This window comes from Condylura cristata, unplaced genomic scaffold (assembly GCF_000260355.1).
Source record: "Condylura cristata isolate star-nosed mole 26May11 unplaced genomic scaffold, ConCri1.0 scaffold00003, whole genome shotgun sequence".
NCBI lineage: Eukaryota > Metazoa > Chordata > Mammalia > Eulipotyphla > Talpidae > Condylura > Condylura cristata.
The window spans coordinates 5,512,284-5,528,180 of record NW_004567104.1 but is presented as its reverse complement, the minus strand read 5'-3'; the positions used below and the strand labels follow the sequence as shown (position 1 = coordinate 5,528,180).

Below are 15,897 nucleotides of genomic sequence, written 5' to 3'. Positions count from 1 at the left end.
AAGACTTGACCATGCCTTAATGTCGCCTAGTCTCAGTTCTCTGCTATGGGTACGGGAGATGCAGGGGAATGTGCTAGAAGTGCTCCACTTGCCAGTTTCTCTTCCCCAACACCTGGACTCTACAGGCCCACTCCAAGCTGCTTTTTTCCCTGCAGCAGCTTGGGTTCCACTCACTGAACTGAGTTCTCTCAGTTTATCTCCAGGGCTTTATCAGGGCCTGGGGTCTGCAGCGTTTCCTCGTGCCTGGGCGACTGAGCACTTCTGGATCAGAGTTGCAGTCTTTCTCTGCTTGGTTTCCACTCACCTAGTTGTGTTGTCTTGGTTTATGTCCAGGGCTTTAGGGGGCCAGGGCTAAAAGTAACAAGTCTCCCTCTGTAGCACTTCTTAGCACCTGGGTGCCTGGGAGCTCCCAGGGCTAAAAGTAACAAGTCTCCCTCTGTAGCACTTCTTAGCACCTGGGTGCCTGGGAGCTCACAGACTGCAGCTACAGTCGTTCCCCACTTTGTTTCCATTCACAGGGTTCAGTTGTCTCAGTTATCTCCAGAGCTTTACAGGGGCTGGGTCAATTTATTTATTCATATAAACTGGGAAATAGGCCAAAGGTGCAGGAGCAGTGTGAGATTCACCAGAGACAGAGTGGGGAGCAGAGTAGGAAGATCAATAAAGTACACTGCTGAGGGGAGCAGAAGGCAGGACAGGAGAAGTCTGCTGTACCATGTGGGTGACCTCTGGGCTGGGATTGAACTTGCACTGAAGCAGCTCTGGCTAGTTTACAATGCTGCGCTTTAGCCCCCTGTGCCAACAGGTAGGACCTTGGTTAGTTCAATTTTTATTGGATACTTTAAAATTTATTATTTAAAATCAAATGTACCAAATATTAATCAACATCTCCTTTTTAAAAATATTTGTTTTTATTTATGCATATAAGTACTGGGGTACAGGCCAGAGGTGCTGGCGTGTGTGTGAGAGGATTCATCAGAGACAGCATGGGGAGCAGAACAGATGGATTGACTAATATACACTGCTAAAGGGAGCGGCAGAGGACAGGAGAGATCTGCTGCATGAGCTGAGCTAACTCCTTGGCTGGGTTGAACTATTGCTGCAGGGCTACAGATAGCTTCATAGTGCTGAGAATTAGCCCCTTATATCAGCAGGGATCCCCCAACATCAGCTTTAAGTTTTCTTAGTGGCAACATCTTTGACTGGAATAGTGGCAACATCTTTTGACTATATCTCCAGATCAAAATAATGAACAGTTTTCTTTCCATTACCTAGATTTACTTTATATTAATTTAAAGTTTCACATAAAAATTGAATATTAATAAAATGAGTACATCATTTTAACCGTGAAAACTGACAATGTTTATGTCTTGGCATGGATGTATAGAAAACAACAATCTCTTTTACTTGGTTATATTATTTGAAAATGGTAAGAAGATATAGTCTTCTTTTAGGTAAGATATATTCTTGATGATATTGTTTTTAATCTGTTTCCTAGTTGAAGAGATCAAAGTGCAACACCAAGCTCTTTTTCTGCCTCTAGAAGAATTAAAAATAGAGAGAGCTGAACCAAGTCTAAAAATAGTAGAGCTGGATAATGTAAGTGCATAATGATCACTCATATTACTCAGCAGACAGGAAATTAATAACATATAGTTACAGCTATATATTGCTTTCAACAGAGATTTTTTTATATAATTTAATACTTCAGTTCAATACAAGACTTTAGTGTTTTTAATTTTAATGTCTGAATAGACTTTAACTGACTACTATTTTTTAATGTAGAGCAAATTTGTGAGCAGAAGTTTTTTATATCATTTTATTTAGAACCAGGTAGTGTGGAAGTAAGATGTTTCATTATTTTAGCTTACAGAAATGTAGTTTATTTTACTTAATCTCTGTGTTAGTAGTTTTATTAAAAATATTAGTCTCATTATTTTATTTAATCAAATCCATTTCTGTTTGTTGTTTGATATCACTTATTTTCTACGTAAAGGAAAGAACAACATTAAATATTCATTGTTTTAGTAAAATAACAATGAATTTAAGCTCTAAAAGACTGATAAAATAGCTAGAGTTAGAACAAACATTTAAGTTGTGACAAACTCAGTACATTTCTGATTTTCTATTAATCTAGTTTCTGGACATTTAGAGGGAAGTAAATTCACTAAATAGTGCATGTTAGTTCCCTAATATATAGTTTTATTGAACATTAATATTACATGACATATATTTATTTAATAAGACTTCTGAAGAAGATGTTGAAGAAACAAGAAATGTGAAGAAACAAGAAATGTTGTTCCTTACAAACTTTGATCTTATTGTGGTTATCACAGAAATAGTATATAATGGATAAAATATCACTTTAAATGCTTCACTCTTTTGGTAAACATCTGTATTTTGTGTGTATGTGCTTAGCAACAGTTTTATTGTTTTATTTTTCCCCCCTGGATAAAATTAAGATACTGAACAAATAAATACAGATGTACATATGTGTGTGTGTTTTTCACTAAAAGGCCAATGCACATATGTGGCATATGGTATGTTGACCAAATAATTAAAATTATCTTTGCACTAGTCTTGTCACTTAATGGTTGCATAAAAAAAAAAAAAAACATAAACTGTTCTTATTGGTTCAAAGTGAAATAGTAGTGAAAAATTGACTAAAACAGTAACTGCCCTAAAAATGCATTTTGCATTTAGATTTCCTACAACTCTTGTTCTAGATAATATATTTAGAGGGAAGTAAATTCACTAAATAGTGCATATGTTAGTTCATTAATATATAGTTTTATTGAACATTAATATTACATAACATATATTTATTTAATAAGACTTCTGAAGATGTTGAAGAAACAAGAAATGTTGAAGAAACAAGAAATGTTGAAGAAACAAGAAATGTTGAAGAAATAAGAAATGTTGTGCCTTACAAAGTTGAATTAGCTGTTGCAGATAGTCAACAAAGGTAAGTCCTTTGTAATTCCCTTTGATTTCAAGTCACAAACTATACTACAAAATAATAATTAAAACATCATGTCATTAAAAAAAACTGAGAACAATGGAATCAAAATGAAAACCTAGAAATGAAGCCATATATATATATATATATAGTTGACTATTCTATGTCAAAAAAGCAAAGGATATTCAATGAAACATGAATAGTCTCTTTAATGAATGGTATGGGGAAAACTAGACTGTGACATGAAAAATAATGAAACTAGATTACTACCTCACACCATAGACAAAAATTCCACTAAAATGGATAAAAGTCTTCAATATATGACCTGAAATCATAAAATATACAGAGAGAAACATAGATGAAAGAATATCTGACATACACCTACAAAACATCCTTGAGGCAAATAAAATTAAGGAAAATATAAACATCTGTGACTACATCTTACCCAAAAATCTTCTGAATAGGAAAAGAGAAAATATCCAAAATGAAGTGTTAGCCAGCTGATTGGGAGAAAAGATCTGCATATGATACAATTGACAAAGAACTGATTTCAAAGATCTCCGAAGAGCTCACATGACTCAACAAAAACAATCTAGTTTTAAAAAAATGTTGATAATAGTTAAAATGATCCAAGAAAATGTCCAACTGGTGTAAGGAAAAAAAAATTCAACATCATTTATAATCAGGGAAATCCAAAGTGAAATCACAATGAAATACCATCTCAGTCCAGTGAGGAGAACCCATATTAAAATAACTGACAACAACATATGCTGTGGTGAAAAACATAACCCTCCTAAATGGTCGGTGTGAATTCAGACTGTGTGAGAAATAAATGCTTTATCATGGTTCACCAATTTTTTTTTGCAGGATTTTGTCATACTCAAATTAAAAATAAAATCTAGCAATATCTGTTAGCAATATTAAATTTGAGTGCAGGTACTCTTTGTTGTAATATTAACAAAATTTCAGATTTTGACTAAAAAGTAATAAATTAAGAGTATTGTAACATAATAAATTTTATCAATTACCCCTACAACAATTCTTCATACATTCAGAAAAACTTGGCTCCACCTGCATTTTGGAATAGCAGTGGGTATGTTATCCCCATGGACCTGTAACACCCCATGTGTGGATACATAGATCCAGATAGCTAGCAACAAATGCGCTTTTGGCAGGAGACAACATCCTGGTTATAGATAAAATGTTGTGTCCACTACTGTAGCCTCATGAAAATGAATGACATTTCTGTTCTCCAATTTAATGAACTTATATATATTATTACAACCCTAGGCATTTACCTCCATATATGCAGGGGAAATTTACTGATCTTAATTTGACAGTAGTTTTACAGCTTGGGCATGGTGGTGTCCATTTACCTCCATATATGCAGGGGAAATTTATTGATTCTAATTTGACAGTAGTTTACAACTTGGATTTGGTGGTGTCCGAAGAATCAGAAATAATCATAATGGTATAAAAGGATGTTTTGGTTGAGCATAATTCATGAGTTTTTGTGATAGTATGTGGAACTTAATATATCAATGATATTTAAATGTATTATTCAACTTATAGAAAATAGTATTTAGCTATAGTTATAAAAACTATAAAACTATTAAAACTATGCTTGATTGTAGCAATCATAATTAAAATTAAAACAAAAATATTCAAAATTTTAGATCATACACTCCATTGATAAACATAAAAAGTTTAAGTACTAATATTTTAATTTCATCTGATTTCAATGAACAGATAAATTTCTGTTTGTGGAAGAAAGTACATAAAGGACCAACTTATTTCAGAATATTTAAAAATAATTTATTATCATTTAAATTTTACAGATATTTAACCATATTTTACCACAGTGGTCTATTTTATATCAATAAAATTTACTTGAAGTTTAAAATATGTTCACAGTAAGATAAAAAATGCATATCAATTTTATGTAAATACCCACATTGTTTCAATAAGCTTAGACTTTTTTTTCTTTTATATCATTTCTTTCAACTCTGTTCTTTTGCTTGTCCTACCACATGAAAGTTGCACATTTCACGATTATCAGAATAATTTTCTGTATAAAAATGACATCTTTCAGCATCATGTATTCACCAAGGGGAAACAAGATTTCTTACATCTTCATCTGAGTGACAGCTCTTCTTTTTGTAAAGATAACACAACAGGTAATTTGTTTTTCTTTTTGCTTAACAATATAAACAATGAATGTTGGGGATTTTATAAAACTGACCGATATTTTATTATATAACAGTGGAACTGCTCATTTTAACCCCAGAAAGTATAGTACTCAGAATAAAATTGGCTGAAAAAAAATTTCCAGGAACTATTCATATAAGCAATAGACAATAGTATGTTTATTTGGGGAATACACAGTCAATTTAGGTTGTCCCTAAATGTTATAATGGACTAAACTACCATTAAAAGACTACCTGGGCAGGATTTTAGTGACAAAAATCTTGAGTGGCATGACTTTTCCTCCTTTTCATTAATTATTTTCCCCAAATAATCAGATTTGATATAAAGTTGGACATAGTTGATCAGACTAGAACAAACCATTTTTTTATACCCATAATGCTATTATTATCAGCTATGTACAACTATTTGCTTTTAATTTTAAATGATGAAATAATTACATAGAGGTATCAAGAAAATATGCAGAGTATTGTTATAAACAGCTATGTGTAAAACTGTGATTACCTTTCAGTAGAGTGGTGGATGGTAAAAAGCAGTAATTTGTAGTAATCCTATTGGTTTGGCCATTTTCAACTACTAAATCACTACATTTTTATGATAAACTGTGACCATTATTCACATGGAAATATAGCTGTATACGACCATAAATCTGGCACAAATTCTTCTTCAATTAACTGAAACTTGGTGCTGTGTTGTCTTTGGGAAATGGTGAACATAAATGTCCACATACATGTTAACTTAAGTATACTTAGGGCCACGCAGTTTATCAATTATTTACTTGTCTTTTGTCAATCATGTCATTTGTGCTGTATCTTAGAAAGTCATCACCATATCCACAATTATAAATTTCATATGTTCTACAGATTTTTATTATTTTGCATTTAGAACTATGATCCAGTTATTTTTTTGTGATGGCCATAACCTGTATCCAGACTCATATTTTGATATGTGATTGTCCTATTGTTTCTGCATCATTCTTTTGAAAAAACAATCTCATTATGTATTATTTTTGCTTTTTTTGGTAAAAACTCAATTGACTAAATGTAAGTGGATCTTTTTGTGGATTATCTGTTCTGTACTTTGCCCTAAATTTCTATATATTTTATTATAATATCCAAAGAAAATTACGTGAAGTTGTCAGTCTGCTGACTTTTGCTCTTCTTTTTCTTTCTTTAATTATCTAAAAGGTAGGATGACTAGAAGAAAGGAGAGGCAATCCTTTCACAGATTCAGCTAGACAAATAAAGCTGCCAGATGTTGCTATTTTAATATTATGTTGGCTATTCTAGACCTTTTTCCTATCCATAAATATTTTAGAAGTATTTTGTCTATTTCCACAAAGTAACTTGCCTGAAATTTTTATTTGGGATTACATACAATTTCTAAATCAAGTTATGAAGAATTGGCATCTTGGTAAAAGTGAACCTTCATATCCACCAGTACTGAACTACTCCTACATTTATTTAGTTCTTTTTTTGATGTTTCCTCGATCAAAGTTTTGTAGTTTTTCCTTTATAAGTTGTTTTTAGTTTTTCCGTTAGAGTTATAACTGAGTTTCTGGGATCCTAATGTAAAATTTATGTTTTTAATTTCACCTTCCAGATGTTTATTGTTAGAATGTAGGAAAATGTTTGCCTTCTGTGTGTTCACCATGAATCATTTTTTTGTAGATTACTTCAGATTCAAATTCAGATTTACTTATTCATTTCCAATCTGGTTATATTTTATTTCCTTTTTCTCTTCAATCGATTAGATAGGACCTCAGTTTGATTTCATAGGAGGGCTAAGAGGGGACATCCTTGCAGTGTTAATAACCTTAGCAGTAAAGTTTTAGTTACTTAATATGCTATTAATTTTAAGGGGGATAGATTTTTTTAAATCAATTTCAGGTGGTTTCCCTCTATTTCTGGTTTACTGACTGAATTCTCTTCTTTAAACCATGACTTAGTGTTGTATTTTCAAATTCTTTGTGTGTATCTATTTATCTGACCCTGTGATTTTTCTGCATTACCAGATGTGATGGATTAGACAAGTTGGTTTTGGAATGTCAAACATATTTTTTATGACTTAATAGGTTGTCCATTGATTAGACTAAATTAAATCATGTCTGTACTGTCTTATTACATGTTAAACATTATTAGTAGGCTGGTTTGTTATATTTTTCAGAAGAAATTGACAGCATTAGTAGAATTTTGAAGTCTTACAAAATTACTTTGGGGTAGTTGTAATTTTATATTTTTAATTTTAAAGATTTATTTTTTCATGAAAGAACTGGGGTTTAAGCTAGAGTTGAGGATGTCAGAGTATTTACCAGAGAGAGAGTGGGGAGCAGAACAACCAATACACTGCTGATGGGAGCAGCAGTAGAGACAGGAGAGGTCTGCTGAACCATGCGGGTCAGCTCCCTGATGGGCCAGGGATCAAACACCTGCTGCAGTGGCTGACAATAGCTTGATAGTGCTGTTTTTAACCTCTGCACCACCAGGGAGGTACCCCAGTTGTAGATATTTAATTATAGAAAATGATATTTCTACCAAAATATCAGATAACATCTGTTGAAGTTTAAGGATAGAGTACATAATTATTATAGATGTTTCGTTAAATTGAATAACCTTTGTGAAATTTTTATTATAAAATATTTTTTCTGGCATTAAGACTGTTGCATATTGCAGTTATTTGTAAAATTTAAAAGGTAACAGTTGATGGAAATAGCAGTACTAATTATCTATAATTGCTGAATTTTATAAAATTCACAACTTTCAGGAGGCAAGGCGAAATTTACATCACTGGAGACTACTTTATTCAGATTTTCAACTATTTTGCATAGTCTATTTTAGGGGATACGATTTTCATATTGGAAGGAAAATAAGGGATGATTAGTTGAAGCTGTGTAAACAACTGGATAGTCATGGGCATGTTTTTCTTTAAAACGAAAGCAATGTGCAGTAAATCTTAAGGAATTTTAGTTCTTCAGAAAATCTTGATATTTCACAGCCCTAGCTTCACATTACAATCACTTGGCAAACTTGGAGAGAGAAAATTTGGGGCACACAGGACTTGAGTCCTGTTTTCAGTGTCTCACTTCATTGGTTTGGGGTCAGACCCATACACTGGCAATTGAAAGAGTACCTTCAGATGATTCCATTGTGCAGCCATGTTAAAAACCAATCATCTAAACAAAGTGATTTCTTTAAAACAGGCATGATGATTTGGGTGACTAATATAGTCTTGCTCATTTTGTAGCTTTCCAGAGGCAGGTGTTCTGGCTTAGGCATATTTTGTGTCCCTAAATGCTACTGCAATTTTATCTGGGAGATTTCCATTTACCCTTTCTACCTACATCCCTAGTCATGTTGAAGAAATAAGTTGTAAAAAATAATTAAAATAAGGTACCCTATGCATTTTTCCCCCCATAAGCTGAACTTGTGTGGAAGAATGGGGTGGAAAATTGAACCACAGGATAAAGTAAATATTATTTGCTTCAATTTTATTAGGGGAAAAAAAAAGGTTACCTCCCTCCATTAGTTTAATTCATTCTAGTTTGAATTTTTAAATAAATTATGGTTATCATTTATGAACATAACCAGCATATAAGTATTTTAACAAGAACTCAGTAAAAGAAATGTTGATGAAATAACATTAGATAGAGATATTTATATTAGATATTTGTATAGGTATTGAGGTATCTAAATATCTTAGATATTTGGATTTATGAGCAGCTTAATAATTTATTTAAACATATGCATTAATTTTTTGTATGTCTATATATGATTTTCAACATCAGGAACTTCAAATCTAAATTTTGACAACAATGTGGATCTTTATATTTATTCTTCTGCCACTGAAAAATCAAGGGGAAATTACATATTTGAAGGAAATTCCAATGAGAAAAGTATAGATAAAGAGAATACTGATTCCTGTATGTCACTTGAAAACAAAGAATTTTTGCCAATGATAGATTTAGAAGAAACTTCCATTAAGAAAAAAGTCTCTGAAGACATCGAGGAATCCTTGGATCTTAGCAATCTTCATGAGAGGCCAAACTTTGAAAATTCTAAAACTGCAGAGTCACCACTGGTAAGTCTCTGTTATGTTTATTATATTATTTTTTTAAATAAGTGTCATAAGAAAAGTTTATATTGGTACAATCTATTTTAAAAGTTACTTCCTATTCATTCAAATGTGTCATGATGAGGAGATAAAAAGTAACTTATGAAAAATTAGTGACATACAAGACAAATTCTAATACAGTGAATTACATTTTTTTAGACAAATAATTCTTGAAGTCATATCTCATGCAATAAGAGTGCTGTTAACTTTTTAAAATAAATTCATAATTATGAGTAATTTAGTACAATAAATCCTTCCTAGCTTTTTTACTACATAGTCACTAATTAAGATAAAATTTGGGACCTCTCTGCTGGCACAAGGGCTTAAATTGCAGCACTATGAAGCTAAGCCACTGTGGCATGAGTTCTGTCCCTGGCCAGGGAGCTGACTCACATGGCACGCAGATATCTTCTGTCTCAACCACTGCTCCTTTTAGCAGTGTGTTTCATTAGATCTGACTGTTCTGCTCCCCAATCTGTCTCTGGTGCATCTTCTCACCCCCTGTACCTCTGGCCTGTACCCCAGTTCTTTTATGCATAAGTAAATATATTTTTAAAAAAGATAAAATTTAATGCTGATGTATAGAGGGGACCAATTTTTATGAATTAACATAAATATATAGAAGGAACTTCTTTCAGGAATATGTCTAATAGATAAATAAGGATACACTTTTTGTTTTTCTTAGAGGAAAAAATGGTAAAGTAGCTCATTATGCATCATTGCCAAATTTTAAACTTAGATTTGAATTTTTCATATATATTAAAATTTTAAATATCATAATTTTTGACAATCCTGAGAAAACTTGAAATGTTAAAGAGCTTCTATCATATTTTGCTCACACATGCTATTTAGTAAAGTAAGTGGTAAATTATTACATCATCAAGCTAATGCTTTATACATAAGGTACAATCTACATTTTCCATCCCTAATAACTAGAACTGAAAAGTTTTTATTCTTCTACTGCACTCATAAAAACCATTCCCTATGATCATGCTCAGTGAAAGAAGCCAGAAAAAAAAAAAAAAAGAAAGAAAGAAAGAAAGAAAGGAAAAGAAAAATAGCAGGAGGGATATAGCAGAACTAAATTAGTGATTTGGTGGTGGTTGGTGGTGGGTGGAGAAAGTAATTATAACAAAGTAAAAATCAAAATCAACACACAACTATAAGCCAGAGATGTTCTTTGGGGAGGATGGGGAGAAAATTGGATAAAAATGGGTGAAAATAGCACAAGGGACTATGCTGATGGTACACAGATGAATTGGTGGTGGGAGTTTTTTGGAGACCGTGCAGGAGATAATAAAACATACATAAAATAAAAATTTAAAAAGCCATTCCCTGAACTAAAAACTACTTAGCATCTGATTTGTCCCTGTAGAAAATTCAAGAGTGGAGTTGTAGGGACATTTTTTATTTTGCTCAGCTGCTATCATTTACAATGTTGTTAGTATTTTGGGAGTATAGGATCTCACACATCTGGTGATGCACTAATAGTCATCCACCATACTCCCTCCCCAAACTGTTCTCATTTCTTCCCCTCTCCTCACCTCTGAATGTCTCAGTTCTATGATCAGCTTTCAAAAGTTGCTTTAAAAGTTTGTCTTTGACCTTGTATGTCATTACTCTACATTCCACATATAAGTTATACCATATAATATTTATCTTTCTCCTTCTAGCTTACTTTGATTAGCATAACTCCTTACAGATGCATCAGTGTTTCTGTAAATGACATGCAATTATACTTTTTGATCACTGAGTAATACTCCATTATGTATATATACTTCACCTGCTTGATCCCATCATCTATTTTTGGTATTTTAATTGGTTAAAATGCTTGACTTTTGTAAATGGAGATACACTAAACTAGGACTGTACATTTGCTTTCAGATTTGTGTTATTGTATTTTTTGAAATTTGTGGATTGTATTGAGGACCTATTTTTAATCTTTTGAAAAATCTCCATATAATTTTTCATAATGTCCATAGCAGTCTACATTCCCACCAATGTAATTTGGTTTCTTTTTCTCCATATCCTCATGAGCCGTTGGTGTTTCTGGTCCTTTTGATATGGACATTTCTCACTGGTATGAAGTGGTATCTCACTGAGGCTTTTATTTGCATATTCCTGAAGATAAATTAGATTGGGAATGTGCCTGTTTGCCATCATATTGATGTCTTCTTTGGAGAACTACATAGTTAGCTTTTCTTCCCATATTTGATTGGGTTATTTTGTTTTTAAGTTTTTGAGTAATATGAGCTAGTTATATATATTTGATATTATTCTCTTTTCATGTGTATGGTGTACAGATACTGTTTCCCATTCAGTAGTATCTCTTAATTTTAATTACTAACTCTTTTGTTGTTTCAAAGCTTTCTATTTTGAAATATCTTCAATTATTTTCTTGTTTCCTCACTGCTGGCAATGGGTGCCCAAAACAACCACTGAAGTTTATGATGTGACTTGTTTTGCCTGTATTTTCATCTGTGTATTTTATGATTTCAAGTGTTTCACCCATCTTTAGTTATTTAAAATTGTCTCTTGTGTGTGGTTTGAGATATAAGTCTAATTTCATTCCTTTGTTTGTTGCTATGCAGTCACCAAAATATTTGTTGAAGAGTTTTTCCCTGTTCTAGTGCATAGTTATGGGTCCTCTGTCATAAATTAACTATCCATATATATGTAGGTTTAATTCTGTCCTCTCAGTTCTATTCCATTTGTTGTTGTTGTGTGTGTGTTTCCAGGACCAGACTGTTTTAATTATTATAACCTTAAAATGTAATCTGAGATCTGAAAGTTTGTGATACTGTCATTCTACCTCTTTTTGTCAGGGTTGCTTTGGGTTTATTTGGGGTCTTTTGTGATTCCATATGGATTAAGTAATGGTATTCCATTTCTTTGAAGAATAAATGCCAATTAAATTTTTTTGGGCTGTCAATGAATCTGTTTCTTGATTGGGTAGCAAGGTCATTTTGACAAAGTTATTCTTCAGTCAATGGGCACAGAATAACTTCTTTTTCTTTCTGTGAACTTCTATTTCTTTTAACAATTTCTTAAAATTTTCTTTACACTGTGCCTTTATTCTCTTTTGTTAGTCTTCTCCTAAGTACTTAATTTTTTGGTGTGATTATATATGGTATCATTTTCTCAATTTCTTCCTCTTCTAGCTCATTACTTGAATATATCAATGCAACTGAATTTTTTATTGATTTTTTTCACCTTCCACTTTGTGGAACCAGACTATATTTTCTTAATTAGCTTTTCAGTATTGTCTTTAGTGGTCTCCACATTTATCATTGCATTATATAAAAATGACAGCTTTAATTCCTCTCTCAATTTGAATTTATTTTATGTCTTTCTCTTGACTAATTGGTCTAGCTAGATATTCTAATACTATGTTAACTAGAAATAGTGATTATTAATATCCTTGATTGTACCAAATATACATGGAAAGGCTCTGAGTTTTCCATCATTTAATGTGATATTAGATCAAGGTTTGTAATACATGACTTTTATTATGTCAAGATATAGTTCATTTGTCTCTATTTGTTAGGGCTCATCAATGTAATGGATATTAAATTTTATGTGTTGTTTCCTTGGCATCAAATGATTTAATCATGTCTTTAGTGTCCTTTTGTTGTTGATTTGGTGAATTAGGTGGTGATTTTCAAATGGTTAAATATCCTTGTGTTTCTGTTATAAATCTTACTGGTCACGGTGTATAATCTTTTTAATGCATCATTGGATTCAATTTCATAAAATTTTATTGGGAAGTTGCATATGTGTTCATAAGTAAATTGATCTGTAGCTTAATTGTGTTTTTTGCTTGTTTTGGTATTAGATTAATGATGGTATCATAAAATTCATTTGGAAATTTTGCTTCTCCCCCAATTTTTGGAAGAGTTTGAGCAGGATAGGTACATTTTGAAAATTTGGTAGAACATGTGTATGAAACCATTTTGTCCTGTCCTGGAATTTTATTTGTGGGGAGGAATTTGATTATTGTTTCAGTTTCCTCACTTTTAACAGGTTTGTTCTGATTATCTATATTTTCCTTACTCGGTCTGTGATGATAACATAAATGTGACTGCTATCTCTTTGAGATTATTGAATTTGTGAGCACATAATGTTCATAGTACTCTCTTATCCTTTGAATTTCTGCATTATGTTTTACTTTTTCATGTTTGATCCATTTATTTGAGCTTTTACATTTTTTTTATAATACACCTAGCTAGAGTTTTTTCTATTTTATTATTTTTCAAAACCAGCTTTTATACCTATTGATATTTTGGAATGTTTTATTTCTATTTCTTTTTTTTTATTAGTTATTTCAACTGTAATTTTTATGACTTACTTCCTTTTGATATTGTCTATTTTTTTTTTCTCTTTTTCCTCAGGAGGAAAATAGATTATTTGTTATGTTCTTTCTTGTTTGTGATGTAGGCCTTTGTTTCTTTCTACTTCTCTTTTAATACTGCTTTTATTGTGTGTGATGTTCTAGAATGTTGTGTTCTCATCATTTTATTAAGTTTTTTTTTAATTTTCTTATTTTTTTTATTCCCTTATTAGCCCAGTAGTGCTCAATAAGAATGTTGCTTAATATTCATGCATTAGGAGAATTCCCTGATTTATTTTTGTGGTTGATTTATAGTTTGGTATCTTTGTGGTAAGCAAAGATGACTGGTGTGATTTCTATCTTCATAGATTTATTGATAATTGCCTTCTGATCCAAATCAGGACAATCCAGACTGATACCTTGTATGCACCTACAAAATTTATATTCTGATTTTATGGGGGTAAAGGGCCCTATAGATGTCTACAAGGTATATAGTACAATTATTTGTTAGCATCAGTCTAGACATATTCATTTTCTGTCTCATTTGTTTGTTTATTGGTGGGAGTGGGTTTTTGAAATCTCCTACCCACATGTATTTTATCCAGTGTTAGATTTCAGAATTGATAGTAAGTGCCTACTATATTTTAGTGCTATTTCATTTGGAGATATACTTTAGTGAGTGTTATACTTCCCTGTTGTACTGTGCCATTAATCATTATATACAGTCGGCCCTTGTCTCATTACCTTTTTAACTGGAAGTTTCTTTTGTCCATGTAAGCTGTCCCCACCTTCCTTTGTCCCCCACTCACTGTAGGGTTTTTTTCCAACCCTTTACACTGAGCTTATGATTATCTTGAAGATAAGCTCTGTCTTAGGGAAACAGCAATCTGATAGATTTTGTTTTTTTATATAGCCAGATAGACTATGTCTCTTAAATGGTGAATTTATTCCATTTAAATTGAGAGTGTTTATTGATATATGAAAATTTGTTGCTGTCATTTTGTCCTTAATTTTGTATTTCTATGTACTTTCTAGTTATGTTCTTTGTAGATGGTCTTCTATTTGACTTAGACTCTAGTGCTCCTTTTAATATTTTTTGGAAAGAAGGAATATGGTTTTACCAAATCTTCAGTTTCTCATTATCTGAGAAGGCATTGATCTCCCCCTTCTCTCCGAAAGAGAACATCATGGGGTATAGTATATTGGCTGGAATTATTTTCCTTTAAATAAAGTTTTATTTATGTATACAAGAGCTGGGGTGTGGGCCAGAGATGAAGGATGTGAGAGGATGTATCGGCACCGAAGCTGGGAATAAAACAGATAGATGGTCTGAAATACACAGCAGAGGGGAGCAGTGGGCAATATAGGAGAGGTCTGCTGCACCATAGGTGTCACCTCCCTGGCTGGGGATTGAATTCATGCTGCCGTGGTTGCATATAGCTTCATAGTGCTGCTCCTTTTTTTTTTTTTTAAGATTTATTTATGCATACATAACTGGGGTACAGGCCAGAAATGTGGTATGTGAGTGGATTCACCAGAGAGAGAATGGTGAGAAGAACAGGCAAATTGGCTGTTGAGGGGAATAGCGGGCAGGTCAGGAGAGGTCTGCCATGCAATGTCTGTCACCTCCCTGGCTGGGAATCTAACTTGTACCACAGTGGCTTCTGAGAGCTTCATAGTGTGGTGCTTTAACCCATTGTACCATTAGGGAGAGCCCAATGCTGCTTCTTAACTCCTGTCACCACCAGGCAATTCACTGGAGGTTTTTTCTTTAAGTTTTCCAATCACATCATTACAGTCTCTCCTTTACCATAGTGTTTCTTTAGAGAAGTGCCAGGTTAACCCAATTGATGTTCCTTTATAGGTTATTTGCTTTATTTCCCTTCCCCACATTATTATTATTATATTATTATTATTATCATTTTGTCTTGAACTCTTGAAAGTTTCACTACTATAAGTTTTGCTGTAATTTTGATTGTTGTTTAGGAACATTGGTGTTATTTTAACAGTATATTTGTATAATTAGTTCATTCTCCAGGTTTCGGATATATCATTGATTATTTCTTTAAATCAGTTCTCTGTTCTTTTCTCTCTCTTTACCTTCTGGGTTAACTAAGCTACTTATGAAGTTGACGTCTCAAAGTGTTTCTTTCTTCACTTTTTTAATTTCTTTATGTTTTCTTCTCCTAACTTGCTTTTTTTGTAGACATCTTCAAGTTCACTGATTCTCTCTTCCATTCTTCCATTTGGTTTATTCTGCTTCCACATAACTTTCTTTAATATATATATATAT

General features: G+C 32.4%; 1 protein-coding gene across 1 annotated transcript in view; it reads left to right on the top strand.

Moving 5' to 3' along the window:
- ZBBX (zinc finger, B-box domain containing) overlaps window positions 1-15,897 on the top strand; it is a 127,978-nt gene that overhangs the window by 78,652 nt on the left and 33,429 nt on the right. The window contains exons 10-13 of the mRNA XM_004675381.1: window positions 1,499-1,603; window positions 2,890-2,965; window positions 4,997-5,136; window positions 8,949-9,241. Coding sequence (XP_004675438.1) covers window positions 1,499-1,603; window positions 2,890-2,965; window positions 4,997-5,136; window positions 8,949-9,241 — 614 coding nt within the window. The remainder of the gene's footprint in view (window positions 1-1,498; window positions 1,604-2,889; window positions 2,966-4,996; window positions 5,137-8,948; window positions 9,242-15,897) is intronic.